This window comes from Triticum urartu, chromosome 2A, assembly GCF_056163025.1.
Source record: "Triticum urartu cultivar PI428250 chromosome 2A, HENAU_Tu73, whole genome shotgun sequence".
Lineage (NCBI taxonomy): Eukaryota > Viridiplantae > Streptophyta > Magnoliopsida > Poales > Poaceae > Triticum > Triticum urartu.
In genome coordinates this window covers 88679445-88695338 of record NC_141874.1, presented here as the reverse complement: position 1 = coordinate 88695338, position 15894 = coordinate 88679445, and the positions used below count along the sequence as shown (strand labels likewise).

Sequence of the window (15894 nt, the reverse complement as noted above, 5' to 3'; positions counted from 1 at the left end):
TCAATGACCAATTCAAGTCACCATGCCAAGTTGTTTGGTTTTTTTTTGCATTTTCTAAGGTTTTCTGGGTTAAAAAAGACCAATAAATGGCTTGGCGTGTTGCAACTTGTATAAAGTGTCGAAAATCATTCAAATCAGGCATAGATGCCTACCATGGGCATGCTCTCCTTCCAGAAAAATTTGGAATCATTTAAGGATCTCCAAAAATAGATCATCTTCAACGGAGGGCATTCGGGTAAGGTAAGACGGTTCCGATCTGCCAAATGGCCCCAATTTTTTTCCATCAACTTCTATGACCAATTCGAGGCATCATGCCAAGTTATTTGTGTTTTAACAATTTGCATTTTCTGAAGTTTTTTTTGGTGAAAAAGGGCCGATAACTGGTCGGATTTGTCGCAACGTGCAAATGGTGTCAGAAGTTATTCACACCAGGCATGGATGCCTCATATATAAATGCTAGGCTAATGCAAGAAATTGGGTTCATTTATCCATAGTCCAGAAAACCACTAGTTGATAGGAGCGTGCCAAACTAGGCTAGACAAGTGCATCCGTGAGCATGTATTTTTTATGAAATTGTATTTCTTTTATTTGCAATTTCTGTCATTATAAATCAACATGAACATTTGTTTATGTCCTAAAAATTTAGAAATTTGTCAATAATTTTTGAATTTCAAATCGTGTATGAAAATTTTACAAACTTGAACATTTTTTCCAAATTGTTAACTAATTTCCAACAATTGAGGAAAATTTTGAACACAAATTGTGAACCATGTACTTTTTAAATAAGTTATCTTTCTCTATAAACACAAACATTTCCTAAATTTATGCACAAAAAATTCGGAAACAAGAACATGTTTTCAAATTCCAGAACATTTTTTAAAATTGTAGAAAATATTGGAAAACAAGAATATTGTTTTGTATTCCAAACAATAGTTCAAATTTTTTAACATGTTTCAGAAAGAATAATAAAACTTAAAAAGGAGATAAATGAATTGTAACGAGAAAAGAGAAGAAAACATAAAAATAGAAAAGCTAAAAAACGATTATGCCTTGGCCCCAATGAGGCGACAGCATCGATCCCATCGGGCGCCTGCTGGGCCGGCCTTAGCATTCTTATTTTTTAATTCTTTTCTATTTTCCTGTTTCTTCTTTTATTTTCTCTGCTTTTCCTTTTCCTTTTTATTTCATTTGATGAATTTTTATCTTTTATCTTTTATTTTTTTTTCATTTTTCTCTTCCCATTTTTTCTAGCTTATGATTTTTTTCAACAATTGATCAGAAATGTTAAAAAGATGTTTGCATTTTTTAAAAATTGTTCAATTTTCCATTTTTTTATGTTTTGAGATTTTCATTAGAAATTATGATAGTGTTTATAATTTCATAAATTGTTTATTTTCAAAAAAGTTCAAAAATAAAAAAGGCGTTCAAAAATTGTTCGCTTCTTTTAAGAAAATGTTCGAAAATCAAGATCGATTATAATTCTAAATTTCAAAAAATGTTCACATTTATAATTTTGTTCATGAATTCAAGAAATACAGGAATTTCAGGAAAAAATTACCGCTTTCATAATTTCTTTGCAAAATTTAAAAACGTTCATGTGTTTACCAAATTTGTTTGCAAATTCAAAAAATGTTCTAGTTTTTTTCATAATTCGCAAAATGTTGGCTTTTAGAATTTTTTTCGTGTTGTTTAATTTTTTTCCCATTTTCGGAAATTGTTCGTCATTTTGAAAAATGTTCGCCTTTCAATTCTGTTCCTGTTTTTCAATTTTTTTGTGATTCCCGAAGAATGTTCGTTTTTTCACAAAATATTAAAAGTGGTCAGAATTTTGAAAACAATTAGTAAATTATTTTAGAAAATAGGGTAGCCACTAGTTCTTATAAATTCGCGCAGCTCATTAGTCGCTTGTACTCGCGGGCTGCACTTGCGTGAGGTTTGGGGTTCAATTCCGAGCCACACTTCTTTTTCGCGTATCGCTTCGCACCAACGAGGCGTGCTTGCGCCGGCCTGGGCCGTGTACAGGCTGCGTATTGGGGCGGGTAACGTATTTTAAAAAGACCGTCCTATCTCCGCCGTTGATGTGTTTGGAGTTGTCTAAAAAAATTGCTTAGAGGGGGTGTACTGAATCAGAAATGCTTAAAGATAGGACGCCAATTTGAGGCAATTTCTGCTTCGAGGGGGTGTACCGAAGTAAAAATTACGCCATGAACTTCGGCTCATCCAATTTCACAATCACACCAATCCATGCATTTTAGAGAAATTCATGAAGCAGAAAAAAATTCAACGAGCTCAGCCACACTCCGTCAATTGGGCTTTCAGTGTTGCAGCAACGTTCGGTTCGCCGTCGCCGACGTGCTCCAGTCAGTCTAACGTGCGCACTCTGGCGCCTCGCTTCTCCGTCAACCTCGTGTCCGGCCGCATCCAGCATCATCGATCTTACCCTCCCTCCTTCTCCATGTGCCGTGCCTGTTGGGTTGGTACTACCGACCCAACAGCAGCAACTTGCCCTACTCAGCCTGGCATTCTGCTGCCTCCCTGCATGCAGATGCAGCCTGGATAATCTAATCATGCACTTGCGTTTAGACCAAAGCCTGCAAATTCCCCTGCCCCATTGGGACGTGGTGAGCCTCACCAGCCATCATCGCTCATGCCGGTGTGGCTGGTCAGGGGACAACGGCCGTTCCTAGCTAGTGTTCAGAAGGTGGCAACAGAAACCTACGAAAATACCTGTAATGCAATGATGCAGATAGTGGCAGACTTGTAGAGGAAGTACAGAATGAGGTAGAGAATCTTGTTATGCTAAATATTCCACTAATGATACATCATGTTCTTCTTAATTCTTAGTGTTCTTGTTTTCGCAGGTATCGCCTGCATTCGCAGAATAAATCACCAAACGCATGGACTGCCCGACACTGTTAGAACACGCAGGAGAAATGTGCGTCATCGTTATCGGATATACACCGGGATGAATTCCATTTTACTGGTTTGTCAAGAAAATAGAACCACTTAAACAATGTCAATGGATGTACCGGAAAAAAAGTACTTGCATGTCCTTTTGCTGTATTTGCATTATGAACCTTTTGGTTGCTCGGCTAGAGAGATCCAGAGACCAAAAGGGGCTGCTAAAAGGCAGAATAAGAATCTAGTTGCCCCCACTGGAAACACAGAAAGCTGTCTGGTTGTTTCAACCGTCCTCATCCTACCTATCCAAAGAACTATCAACCAAAAACAGCTGAGCCATATTATATCTCACTAATAACAACCTAAGCACCCCAAGAAAGCCAGAATCACTGAATAATTAATCCGCATTCGCAGCATGCATTATTTGATCCAATCCACTCCATGTCATGTACAAGTCCAGCTGATGGCAACATTAGGTCCACTGGCTTTACCTAATTAGATCTCATTAGACTCGTCCAAATCCTCGAACGACTATCCTAGTAATACCGGCTAGTGTATCTACATAGTACTAATCATCACCATTAATTCATAAGGTCACGGGGATTATCAGCAGCAAGCTGTCCAGCACTGCTAGGTTATGCATCAGCTCAACCACCGGTCCCTGCTGCCCTACCACACATACCTGCAGCAGAAGTACGTGGGCACTTAGCTGCAGCTGCAGCTAGCTGAGCAGATGCGATTGATGCAGCTTCTAGCTAGATAGTAACAGTACCGATAGATCACAAACAGTAGATCATGTCATGAGCTGATGGTTTGGGAGAATATTGTAGCAGTCCCAAGTACGTACCAACTACGCCTAGCTAGGTTTCTTGCTGCAAAAGTGCTCTTGTGATGCAGTAGTCAGTAGCCCTGGATCCCAATGTATGCACAGGTTAAGGTACCACTTGCATTGTTAACAAGCATGGTGTCAGTAACGTTAAGGAGTCATGGACTATGCAGTTATCTGATAGCCTAGCTACAGCATATGGGTGTTGCACATGAACAGCTACCTAGCACATGCATTCTGCAACATGAAGGGGTGGTTATTTTACTGCACTAGTGCCACTACCTAGATTTTTCTGTAGGTGCTTGTACTTAGATTTCTCCATGATTGTTCCATGATCCATTCTAGTAAAAAATATCCAGGCATCTCCCAGATAGGTACTACTACGTAACTCTCTGACCACCAAGAAGGTCAAGTGGTGCTTTAACTAATCAGCAATTTCGACTAATGAACTAGGAAAAGTTAATGCTGCAGGGAGGTTTAATTTGTTTGATAAAGAGCTACTGCTGGAGAACAGATTGGCCAACTAAATAGGTCCCGCAAACCAAGGTACAGCTCCAGCTCCAGCAGTTCGTCTTTATCCCATATTCCGTGCTACAGTGTCGACGGCGCTTAAGATTTTGCTTAATGCGCTGACGTAAGTGCCAAAGAAAAGGTTGGTTAATTAATTTGATCGAGAGGTGAAGATGGTGATGGAGTACTAGTGATGAAAGCTTCAAGTTTCAAGAGCAGTACGTTCTGCCACCCCGTGTAGGAACATACAAGCATGCATGCATGATCATTCAGATCATATCAGAAGTGTGTGGAGTGCAGCTCAATCGTTTTTATAGAAACTCATGCACCTCAATTTTGGGTCGCCGAGATAATATTAACTTTCTTGTGACTTTTGATGCAGAGAGACTGGAGTGTACATGCATGTTGCAGCTAAGCTAGCATTACAGGCCACGGATTTTGTTTCCTCTGAAACCAAGTTAACTAAAATAGTCTGGCTAGCTTACTTGCAGTGCTGAAAGTCGCCTCTTGCTTTAGGCTGACTAAGCAACAGTTGCATCCCCTCCCCTATGCAAAGTATAGGCTAACGGATAGGAGTAGGCTGGTGATGGAGCTTTCGATGTGATGATAAGCGAGAGAATCATATAATACATCATTCGAAAAAAAAACATCAACGGGAGTATCTGAAATGTGCTTTGATGCAAAGACTTATCGATGGGATGAACTCTTCTTTTATCCAAACTCTTTTTGTTGTCCCACTTTGAAATCTAAACTCTTATTTTATCCAAACTATTTTTTTGTCCTACTTTGAAATCTAAAATTGATCTTTGAATTTGTTTCTTGGTTCTTTTTTTGTGCATTCCTCTGTATGTAAAAGACTAACTTGTCATGTGATCCCATCCCTCATAATATAGGAGTACCTAAGGAATTGCGAGGTGTGGGCATTGTTTAGTGGATAAGTGGTCACGTACACAACGAAAAGGATATCCAGAAAGGCAAATGAGCAAAAGGTTTTATTACTCATGACATGACATGAAAACAAGAGAGAGAGAGAGAGAGAGAGAGAGAGAGAGAGAGAGAGAGGTGGAGCTGAGCCAATCATACGCGCCCAATTATTGGCATTTGCTGGCTCCCATGAAGATGAAATGAAATAAAGGAGAAGAGAATCATTGATAGCAATGGTATGTACTATAGGACTGTAGGAGTATCTGGATATACTTAAAAAAGAAGAACTGAATACTCATTTCCAAATATATATCTAAAAACGATCGAACACTCATGGTTGTCTTTTCTCTCAAAACAACTTCTTGCCGAGAGCGGAGTTTTGGTGAACAGGTGCATTGGAAGACTTTATTTTAAATAATTCAAAATGATATTTCCAAGTTTAAAAAATGAAAGAATTTATGAGAAAACTTATACATAATCGCGATGAATATGTAAAATTTCGTTCAAAAATTATGTGAAAATCATTGAAAGAATTTATGTGAAGACCATTTTCATGTATGTATTGATTGTCTATGCCAAATATGAAAGTATATTGTTATGAAAATTTCCCTGAACGTTAATGTGTTTGTGTATGTACAAAATAATCCTATTTTTATTGTGATGTAGAACTATGTTTTTTTAAATCATCCGATGCACCCGTTCGCGTTTGCACTTTCCAGCTCTTGCCTCGCTTTATAGATAAAGTAAAGATAAACGTCCGAACAAGATAAGATAGGGAGATGACTTACAGAGCAGAACCCTAGATAATCAAACAATCTAAATGCACACGACTACATTACCTGAAAAATAACACAAGCGTGCCTGAATACAATGCCACGACATGCCCTAGGACACTAAACTCCACTACAACGTCCTTAGAAAGAAAAACAACATTAAGCGTCGCCGCTGCCGAGTTCAAGATATATAAAGGTCTCAAGCCCTTGAAAAGAAGAAGCACAACGAAGTCCTCAAGGAGAGAGTAGTACCCGTGGCCGCCGCCACGCGCCAAAGCTCAATGGTCAATGCACTGTGCCTCAGGCGCATGCATCTCTATAAACGCACGCCCACGTCACAAGTCTTCTCAATTAGGAATACTTGATGCTCGATCACCCGCGCATAATAGTCCCACTATGCGTGATGACGCGATCATGCATTCATGGGCTCTGTTGCCTCGCCGATCGATCGACTCGCGACAGCCACTGTAACTTGTTGGCGCGCGCGTGTGACGTCTCGTCCTTATCAGTTCCGGCGGGCGCCACTAGTTGGCCGGCTTGGACTAATCTCGACGTAGGAGTATATCAATATCCCCGTGATAAGCATAGCCTAGCTACTTGATGCAAGCACGAGTGAGTGATCGCCGATCGAGATCCAGTGGCGCGCGAGCTAATGATCAGCCCCATTTCCCCCTCTCGCTTGCTTCGAGAAGGAACGTACACGTACTACATGGCCAGTGGCCAGCCGGCAATTCCGATGACGATCGGGGGCGATGCGGAAATATAGGAAGGAAAATGACGCCAGGTCAGAACAACTGTTCACAAGCATGCAGCTGTTGGGACTCCACAGTGCATCTGGCTACTGTGGATGTTTAGCATTTTGCAAATTTCGGTGCAAGTTAAGATCATCCACTTGCGATGGTCTACCATGTAAACAAATATAAGACGTTTTAGAGACTTGTGTCAAGACTCTAGAACGTGTTATATTTACTTATGGAATTCTTTCTAGTCGACTTTTCCCCAGCATATTAACGCGTGGGGGCAGCGGCGTCCATCTTCCTCCTTCTCCAATGATAGTGTGCATCGGGTTGGCGGTGGCCAGGAGATCTCCGGCGGCCATTGGCGGATGAGATTTTGACTGCGACGAGATCTGATCTGGGCCGAGGGGTTTAGATCGAGATCCACTGCGGTTGCGCCTCATCTCGACAACGGCAAGAGGAGATCCCCCCCCCCCCCCCCCGGGTAATCTTCACGGCACGAAGACGTCCGGGTCTCTTGTCCCGGGCATGGTGGTGGTGGCTGCCTTCTCCACCGAAGGAGGTTGGCCAGGCTGGTAGTGACGGATTTTGAATCCCACTATTAGCACCGGCGGCGAGTTGGAGAGACATAGTCGCCGGTGAAAACCGAGCCGACTCTGGTCATGGTGGGCGATGGCGGCGTCTACGTCGTTACCTTTATAAAGGCATCATCAAGCAACTATTGTTAACCTGCTCATGCCGCTTTGGGAGAAATTCTAAGATCACCGGATCGGACGATAGTGGCGCTGCGGTGTCGTGTTCCCTATTGGGGGCATCGTTTGTGGAGCGGTGCCGGATGGAAGAGGCGTGAGGTGGTGTGGTGTGCCTTCTCTCGCGTCGACGACGACGGGTCTCGGCACTGGACGTGGCGTGATGGCCTCGCGCAGGGCGGTGGCGCTGTCTGGCGCCATGGTGGCGTCGACAGCTGACCTGGCAAGGTCTTTGCGTCAGTACCTGCTCTGAAGATGGTTAGGTGGATGACGGTGGCGGTAGCCTCGGTGAGTGTGTTGGACCGGTGTGTGACCCATTCCCGGCATATGGATGGGATGGGGCATCTGGCATTAGATGTTAGGCTTTGATGTGATGTCTGTTTCGTATTAGACTCAGACATTCAGCACCACTGCATTAAGGGGATAGGAGTAGCGACAAGTGTCGCATAGATGATGACTTCCGGCTTACTGATGTAATGATTTGTAAGATCTTTGAGAATAATTAATAAAATAGCTACATGCATCGCCTAGATGCAGAGGCCAAGGATAATCCTTCTTTTTTCTTAAAAAAACATCAAATTAGCGAAAACCGACACAGTAACACTGATGCACGAGACCGGTCCGTCGCACGCTTGTGCTGAGACCGACCTGGTCACGAATCATCCCGCATATGAACGTACATCCTCTCCACTCTCCAGTAAAAAAAATAGTTGAAAGAAAACAGATACTAGTAGTACTCCTATATTATAACTTTCGGAAATGTGATCACACTGAAACGTGTACCATGGGCCACTCGAATTCACTGGTTTTTTTTCCTCTGTAGAGAAGTCCAGTTTCCTTTTTCTTTTTCTTTTTCATTTTCTTGCTAGACTCCGTCCATGCACGTAAAAGGGCGGCGGTCCACAGGTGGCGGCCCACTCCGTCCATGCACACAATGAAAGCGCGCGCGAACGGGGCAGCGACACGCCAGCTAACGCGCACAGTAATAGGGTCGACGCACGGCATGGGTTAAGGCGACCGAGGTGTCGCCACGGCGACACTCCTCCCGGCCGGCCGGGCGCTGGCTAGTCCTTATCCCCTTTGCGAGTGCACCACGGGCCAAACCAGCAGGGTTAACGAGGACGATCATCCGAGCTGCTGGCGCTGGGTGCGTGCGGGGCGGCGTTCGGCCAGCCAGCTACATGATCGATCGGCCAGTCTCTTTCTGCGGACTGCTATTGGCTTGGTGGCTGCCCTAACCGAACCAAAGTGACCATTGACCAAGGCTGTCTCCTCTGGCTTTGTCACAATCCAAAACCCCGAGAACATTCTCTCTCTAGAACAGCAAGATGAGAACATGGTGCAACAAAACACAGAATCTACGCCGTGCAGTACGGCATGGGGGGAGCCTGATCAGGAGGAGCTGTCATGCAAGGCCTCGCCGCTTACGGCACTTGATGCCAGATGCTTGGATCATGTACTACTAGCATGGCTAGGGCAGCGGAGGCGTCGCCGGTGAGAACGGCAAACCGGTCAAGTCCAGGACGCTAAGCCTGGGCGGCTTCTTCTCTTCTGCTTGTTCGGCCTCGTCACGCTTCTCGCGGCTCTCCAGTCAACCATTTCTTTGCTTCCATAGCTGCCGCATAACATATATAGTTCAGACGATTCTTGGAGAGGAAAGCCAGGAGAAAAGATAGCAGGGTCACTACTAGAAATGGACCTGATTCAGGGGCATGTCCATTACGTACCATTAGTTTCAAGGAAAGCCAAGCTCCTGGAAAATCATGGCCGCGCCACCTGCATTCCTGGTTCCAGCTAGGGATTTTTTATATTTCTTTTTTGGCGTAACGTGCTCATAGCCTCCAGGAAATGTTGAATCTGCAACATTTTTGCTGTTACATTACATTGAAAATGCCACTTGTGACTAAATCTATGTACAGCCAAAAGATAAATGGTCAACTCAATGTCAAACGGTGCATATATAGCTCCTGCCCACAAACAACCCACTCCCTCTGTGCTGTGGTTGTAAACTTGATACCCCAGATTAGCATCTGAATCTAGTATCATCTCACCCTCCCTCTGCATGTGCCGTGCCAGTTGGGAACCGACCCAACAACAGCTACTTGACTGGATAATCTAATCATGCACTTGCGTTTAGACTAAAGCCTGCAAATTCCCCTGCCCGGTCCATGGCCTCGCCAGCCATCACTCGTGCCGGTGTGTCTGCTAAGGGGACAACGGCCGTTTCTAGCTAGTACTAGCTAGTGTTGAGAAGGTGGCAACAGAAACCTGCAGAATACTACCTGTAATGATGCATATAGTTGTTGTTGTTGTTTTTATTTTTTGCTTAATACTCCCTCCGTCCTAAAATATAAGAACGTTTTTTACATTAGCATAGTGTCAAAAACGTTTTTATATTTTGGGACAGAGGGGTAGTAGATAAGTACAGAATGAGGGAATTTTGTCGTGGTAAATATTCCACTGATTACACATTATGTTATTCTTGTTCTTCTTGTTTTTTCTGCATGTATCGCTTACATTTGCAAAAATAAAATCATCTGAATTATATTATTGTCCGACACCGTTTGTAAAGCACCCAGGAGAAGTGTGCGTCTTCTGATGTACACCAAGATGAACTCCATTTACCAGTTTGTGAAGAAATGGAAGGTACTACCACTACTTAAGACTCTGTGAGTTGAGTGTACCCGGGAAGAAAGTACTTGCATAATTGCATGTCCTTTTGCTGTATTGGCATTCTGAACCTCTTGGTGGCTTAATTGGACAGCTAGAGAGATCCAGAGACCAAAAGGGGCTGCTAAAAGTGAGAATAAGAATCTAGTTGCCCCCACTGGAAACACAGAAAGCTGTCTGGTTGTTTCAACCGCCATCCTGCCTATCCAAAGAACTATCAACCAAAAACAGCTACCACCATATTATATCTTACTAATAACAACCTAAGCACCCCAAGAAGACAGAACCACTGAATAATTAATCACCGTCCTCAGAATGCATTATTAGCGGTTGATGCAACCCAATCCAGTCCACGGCATGTACAGGTGCAGAGTCCAGCTGATGGCAACATTAGGTCGGCTGGCTTCACCTAATTAGATCTCGTTAGGCTCGTCCAAATCCACGAATGACTATCCTAGTAATACCAGCTAGAGTATCTACATGGTACTTAGCATCACCATTAATTCAGAACGGGATTATCAGCAGCAAGCTGTCCAGCACTACTAGGTTGTGCATCAGCTGCTCAACTACCGGTCCCTGCTGCCCTACCACTGATACCTGCAGCACAAGTACTTGGGCACATAGCTGCAGCTGATGGTTTGCTGAGCAGATTTGATTGATGGCCATGCTGCCGCTGCTTCTAGCTGGATAGTACAGTACTGTACTAGTACTACTAACTAAGAGAAGATCATGTCATGAGCTGATGGTTTGGGAAAATATCTTAGCAGTCCCAAGTAGTACCAGCTAGCTAGCTAGTTTGCTTTGCAGCAAAAGTGCTCCTGTGATGCAGTCAGTAGTCCTGGATCCCAATGTAGTATGTACAGGTTAAGGTACCACTTGCATTGTTAACAAGCATGGTGTCAGTGATGTTAAAGATTCATGGACTCTGCAGGCAGGCAGGATAACAGTGGGAGAGTTGCATTTGCATATGGCAGTTTTCTGATAACCTACAGCAGACACATGAACAGCCACCACATGCTGCAACATGGAGGAGTGGTTATTTTACTGCACCATCGCCACTACTTAGATTTTTTGTAGGTGAGCTTGTACTTCGATTTTTTGTAGGTGAGCTTGTACTTAGATTTCTCCATTTTTCTTCCATGATCCATTCTGGTCAAAAATATCCAGGCACCTCCCAGATGGGTACTCTAAAAAATATCCAGGCACCTCAAAAAAATTCCCACGAAGTACTCTCTGACCACGAAGAAGGTCAAGTAGTACTTTAACTAATGAACTGAAAAGTTAATGCTGCTGGGAGGTTTGTTTGACAAACTGGATGGAACTGCATGCCCGAGAATGATTTTTTTTTTGAAACGAGGCAAAAGATTTACCATTTTCATTGAATAAGGAGAAGAGTTTGTTACAACACAGCCCCGCAAAAGCGGGAAAGGGGCAAAGGTCTACTCTCGCGGCATCAAGTTACGCAAATGCCTGGCTCCTGCCAGAGCCTAGATAGAAGCCTCCTCCTTAATCATCTGCACGATCACTGCGACCGGTGCCTTGGTCCTGAACACGCGAGCATTTCGCTCCTTCCAAATCTCCCAGCTAACAAGATGGAGGATTGAGGCCAAGGGTTTCCGTGGTTGCGCGTTGTTGGCGAGGACCTCCTCCCACCAAGATCTCACAGTGGCATAGTTCATCCAAAGGGCGATGTCAACATCAAGGTGCAACCATGCAAGAACCTCCTTCCAAACTCGGATGAAGAAGCGACACTTGAACAGGAGGCAACAGTGATGCACTTTTTCCTTGATAGCTCAAAATTTTTTGGGGCGATGTCTTTGGGGCGGACGCCATCCAACCAAGATGACTCCCAGAATTTGGCCTTTGTGCCATCACCAATAGTGACCTTGGTGGCGGCTGCAAAAATGTCGCGATCTTCCTTGCCACAAGGGATCTCTGTACCGCACCAAGCCCTTGGCGGGTCATCCCACTCCAGCCAAAGCCATCTGAGACGGAGCGCGGTGGCGAACTTTTTCAGATTGAGAATTCCCAGGCCCCCAAATTGCTTGGGTTTGCAAACATGCTCCCAGTTAATTTTGCACTTGCCGCTGGACACAGAGTCCGTTCCCTCCCAGAGGTAGGCTCTTCGCAGGCTATCCAGCTTCTGAAGCACCTCCACCGGGAGGTCCGGCGGCGTGATATGGTAGATGGCCACAGTCGTGAGGACCGCTTTAGCCAAGGTCATACGACCAGCAATAGCCACATGTCTCCCTCTCCATGGTGCAAGCTTCCCGGCCGCTTTGTCTTCGAGGTGCTGCAAATGGATCCTCTTAAGCCGCCGAATCGCAAGCGGAAGGGCTAAGTAGCGGATTGGGAAGGATGATCGGCATGCCGGGAAATGCTGCAGAATGTCGTCAAGGTCCAGGCCTTCGCACTGGATAGGGGCAACCAAGCTCTTCGCGCAGTTGGTGACGAGGCCGGTTGATTCACCGAAGGAGGAGAGCGTGTTGGCAATGAAACTAACATCCTCCTTGAGAGGGGCACAGAAAACCGCCGTGTCGTCGGCATATAGTGAAGCTGTAATGCCCGTGAAGCGGCTGCCAAGCGGATGAAGGTGGCCCTGGGTGGTAGCCTTTTCTAGGATGCGGTGCAGCGGGTCAATAGCGAGCACGAAGAGCAGGGGCGAGAGAGGGTCACCCTGTCGAAGGCCACATCCATGCTTGATCGGATCACCGGCAATACCATTTAGCAGAACTCTGGAGGAGGCCGTGGATAGGAGGGCCGAGACCCACCCTCTGAACCGACTTGGGAAGCCATGGTGGGCCAGCAGTTCCATAAGGTAATCCCACTTGACCGAGTCGAAAGCCTTCTTAATATCCAGCTTGAAGAGGAGCATAGGAGTTTTTTTGCGGTGGAATTTCCTGGCCAAGTTCCGAACGTACAGGAAGTTGTCGTGGATGCTTCTCGTTTTGATGAAAGCGATTTGCGCAATGGAGACGATACAGTTCATGTGACGGGCCAGCCGAGTAGCAAGGACTTTGGCAATGAGCTTTGCAACAGCATGTATCAGGCTGGTGGGTCTGAAGTCCGAGATGTCTTCAGCGCCATCCTTCTTGGGGATGAGGGCGATATTCGCCAGTGGAAGTTTTCCGCATGCAGATCTGAGAACTTGTTAATCACAAGCATGACATCCTCTTTGATAGTGTCCCAGCAAACCTTGTATAATTTCCCAGTGAAGCCATCCGGCCCCGGGGCCTTGTCTCCAGGGAGGGCAGAGAGAGCATCCTTGACCTCATCCTCCGTGATGGGCACCCCAAGGTCAAAGAGTTCATGGCCCGTAGGAGGGAAGGTGCCCTAGTTGATCGTTTTTGGGCATGGCGAGCCCTTCTTGATAATGTTGGCGAAATGCCTCTGGACAATGTTGCTTTTATGCTCATGACTAGTCACCCAGCCATTTCCATGTTTGAGTCTATGGATAAGGTTCTTCCGACGCCTCCCGTTGATCCGAAGATTGAAGTAACGGGTGTTTGCATCCCCCTCTTTGATATTCGATATCCTCGAGTTCTGCTTCTTTCTCGCTCTTTCCAACACAGCCAGCCCGACCACTCTTCTTTTCAGTCTTTTCCGAAGGTCCGCCTCCTCCGCACTAAGTTCTCGCGGGTCTTGGGCCTCATCAAGGCGTAAGATAATCTCCAGGGCCATGTGCAGCTGGACTTTGGCATGGGAGAATAGGGTCTTGCTCCAGGCCCGTAGTCTTTGGCTAGTGCACTTTAGTTTGTGGAAGAGCCTTTGGTACGCTTCAGAGTGCGTGGAGGGCTCGTTCCAAGCCTCCTGGACGGTTTGCTGGAAGCCAGGCATGCTTGTCCAGAAGTTCTCGAAGCGGAAAGTCTTCGGGCGTCTTGGGCCATCATCGTTAGCTAACAGAAGCGGGCAATGATCCGAGAGGGACGATGATAGGGCATGGAGGATATGCTTGTCAAAAGTGATGTCCCAATCCTCATTACAAAAGAAACCATCAAGCTTGGACATGGTTGGGTTGCTTTGCTCATTGCTCCATGTGTACTTCCTATTTTGAAGGTGAATTTCTTTGAGCTCGCAAAAATTGAGGGTGTCTCGGAAGTGAGCGATGTGTGTACGGTTTGCATTGGAACGATTCTTGTCTCGGGCGCGGTATATTTGGTTGAAGTCACCTGTGACCAGCCATCCGTCACCAGGGGCGGCTTTTCGGCCATCAACTCATTATAGAAATCGTCCTTAAGGTTGCTTCTTGTCGGCCCATAGACCGTGGTGAAGTTGAAGGAGGTATTGGAGCTGATAATGGTAATCTTCGCCGAGAGGGTGTAGGTGCCGAAGTGCACGTTTTCAAGCTTCATGTGCTCTTCATCCCAGAGCAGCAGGATACCGCCTCGAGTGCCTATTGCAGGCCATTGTGCAAAACCTTTGAGCCTGAAGCCTGAAGGAAATATGCCCTAGAGGCAATAATAAAGTTATTATTTATTTCCTTATATCATGATAAATGTTTATTATTCATGCTAGAATTGTATTATCTGGAAACATAATACTTGTGTGAATACATAGACAAACTAAACGTCACTAGTATGCCTCTACTTGACTAGCTCATTAATCAAAGATGATTATGTTTCCTAACCATAGACATGTGTTGTCATTTGATTAATGGGATCACATTATTAGGAGAATGATGTGATTGACATGACCCATTCCATTAGCTTAGCACCCGATCGTTTAGTATGTTGCTATTGCTTTCTTCATGACTTATACATGTTCCTATGACTATGAGATTATGCAACTCCCGTTTGCCGGAGGAACACTTTGTGTGCTACCAAATGTCACAACGTAACTGGGTGATTATAAAGGAGCTCTACAGGTGTCTCCAAAGGTACATGTTGGGTTGGCGTATTTCGAGATTAGGATTTGTCACTTCGATTGTCGGAGAGGTATCTCTGGGCCCTCTCGGTAATGCACATCACATAGGCCTTGCAAGCATTACAACTAATGAGTTAGTTGTGAGATGATGTATTACGGAACGAGTAAAGAGACTTGCCGCTAACGAGATTGAACTAGGTATTAAGATACCGACGATCGAATCTCGGGCAAGTAACATACCGATGACAAAGGGAACAACGTATGTTGTTATGCGGTCTGACCGATAAAGATCTTCGTAGAATATGTAGGAGCCAATATGAGCATCCAGGTTCCGCTATTGGTTATTGACCGGAGACGTGTCTCGGTCATGTCTACATTGTTCTCGAACCTGTAGGGTCCGCACGCTTAACGTTACGATGACAGTTTCAATATGAGTTTATATATTTTAATGTACCAAAGTTTGTTCGGAGTCCCGGATGTGATCACGGACATGACAAGGAGTCTCAAAATGGTCGAGACATAAAGATTGATATATTGGAAGCCTATGTTTGGACATCGGAAGTGTTCCGGGTGAAATCGGCATTTTACCGGAGTACCGGGAGGCTACCGGAACCCCCCGGTAACCTAATGGGCCTTAATGGGCCCAGTGGAGGAAGAGGAGAGGAGGCCTAGGGGCTGACTCGTGCCCCTCCCCCCCAAGTCCGAATTGGACAAGGAGGGGGCGGTGCCCCCCCTTTCCTTTCTTCCCTCTCCTCCTTCCCCTCAAGTCCTAATCCAACTAGGGAAAGGGGGGAGTCCTACTCCCGGTAGGAGTAGGACTCCTCCTGCGCGCCTCCTCCTAGGGCCGGCCGCACCCCCCTTGCTCCTTTATATACGGGGGCAGGGGGGCACCTCTAGACACACAAGTTGATCCTCATGATCGTTTTCTTAGCCGTGTGCGG

The 15894-nt window shown here is 45.4% G+C and overlaps 1 protein-coding gene across 1 annotated transcript; it reads right to left on the bottom strand.

The window, feature by feature from the left end:
• Positions 1 to 13423: 13423 nt before the first annotated feature.
• LOC147983980 (uncharacterized) lies at positions 13424 to 14098 on the bottom strand. The gene has a single exon (XM_087540933.1). It carries the CDS (start codon positions 14096 to 14098, stop codon positions 13424 to 13426), a length of 675 nt encoding a protein of 224 aa, XP_087397059.1.
• Between the last annotated feature and the right edge of the window lie 1796 nt (positions 14099 to 15894).

Coding starts and splice junctions, on each gene's coding strand:
- LOC147983980 (XM_087540933.1), bottom strand. CDS start 14,098: ATGTCCAAGCTTGATGGTTTCTTTTGTAATGAGGATTGGGACATCACT.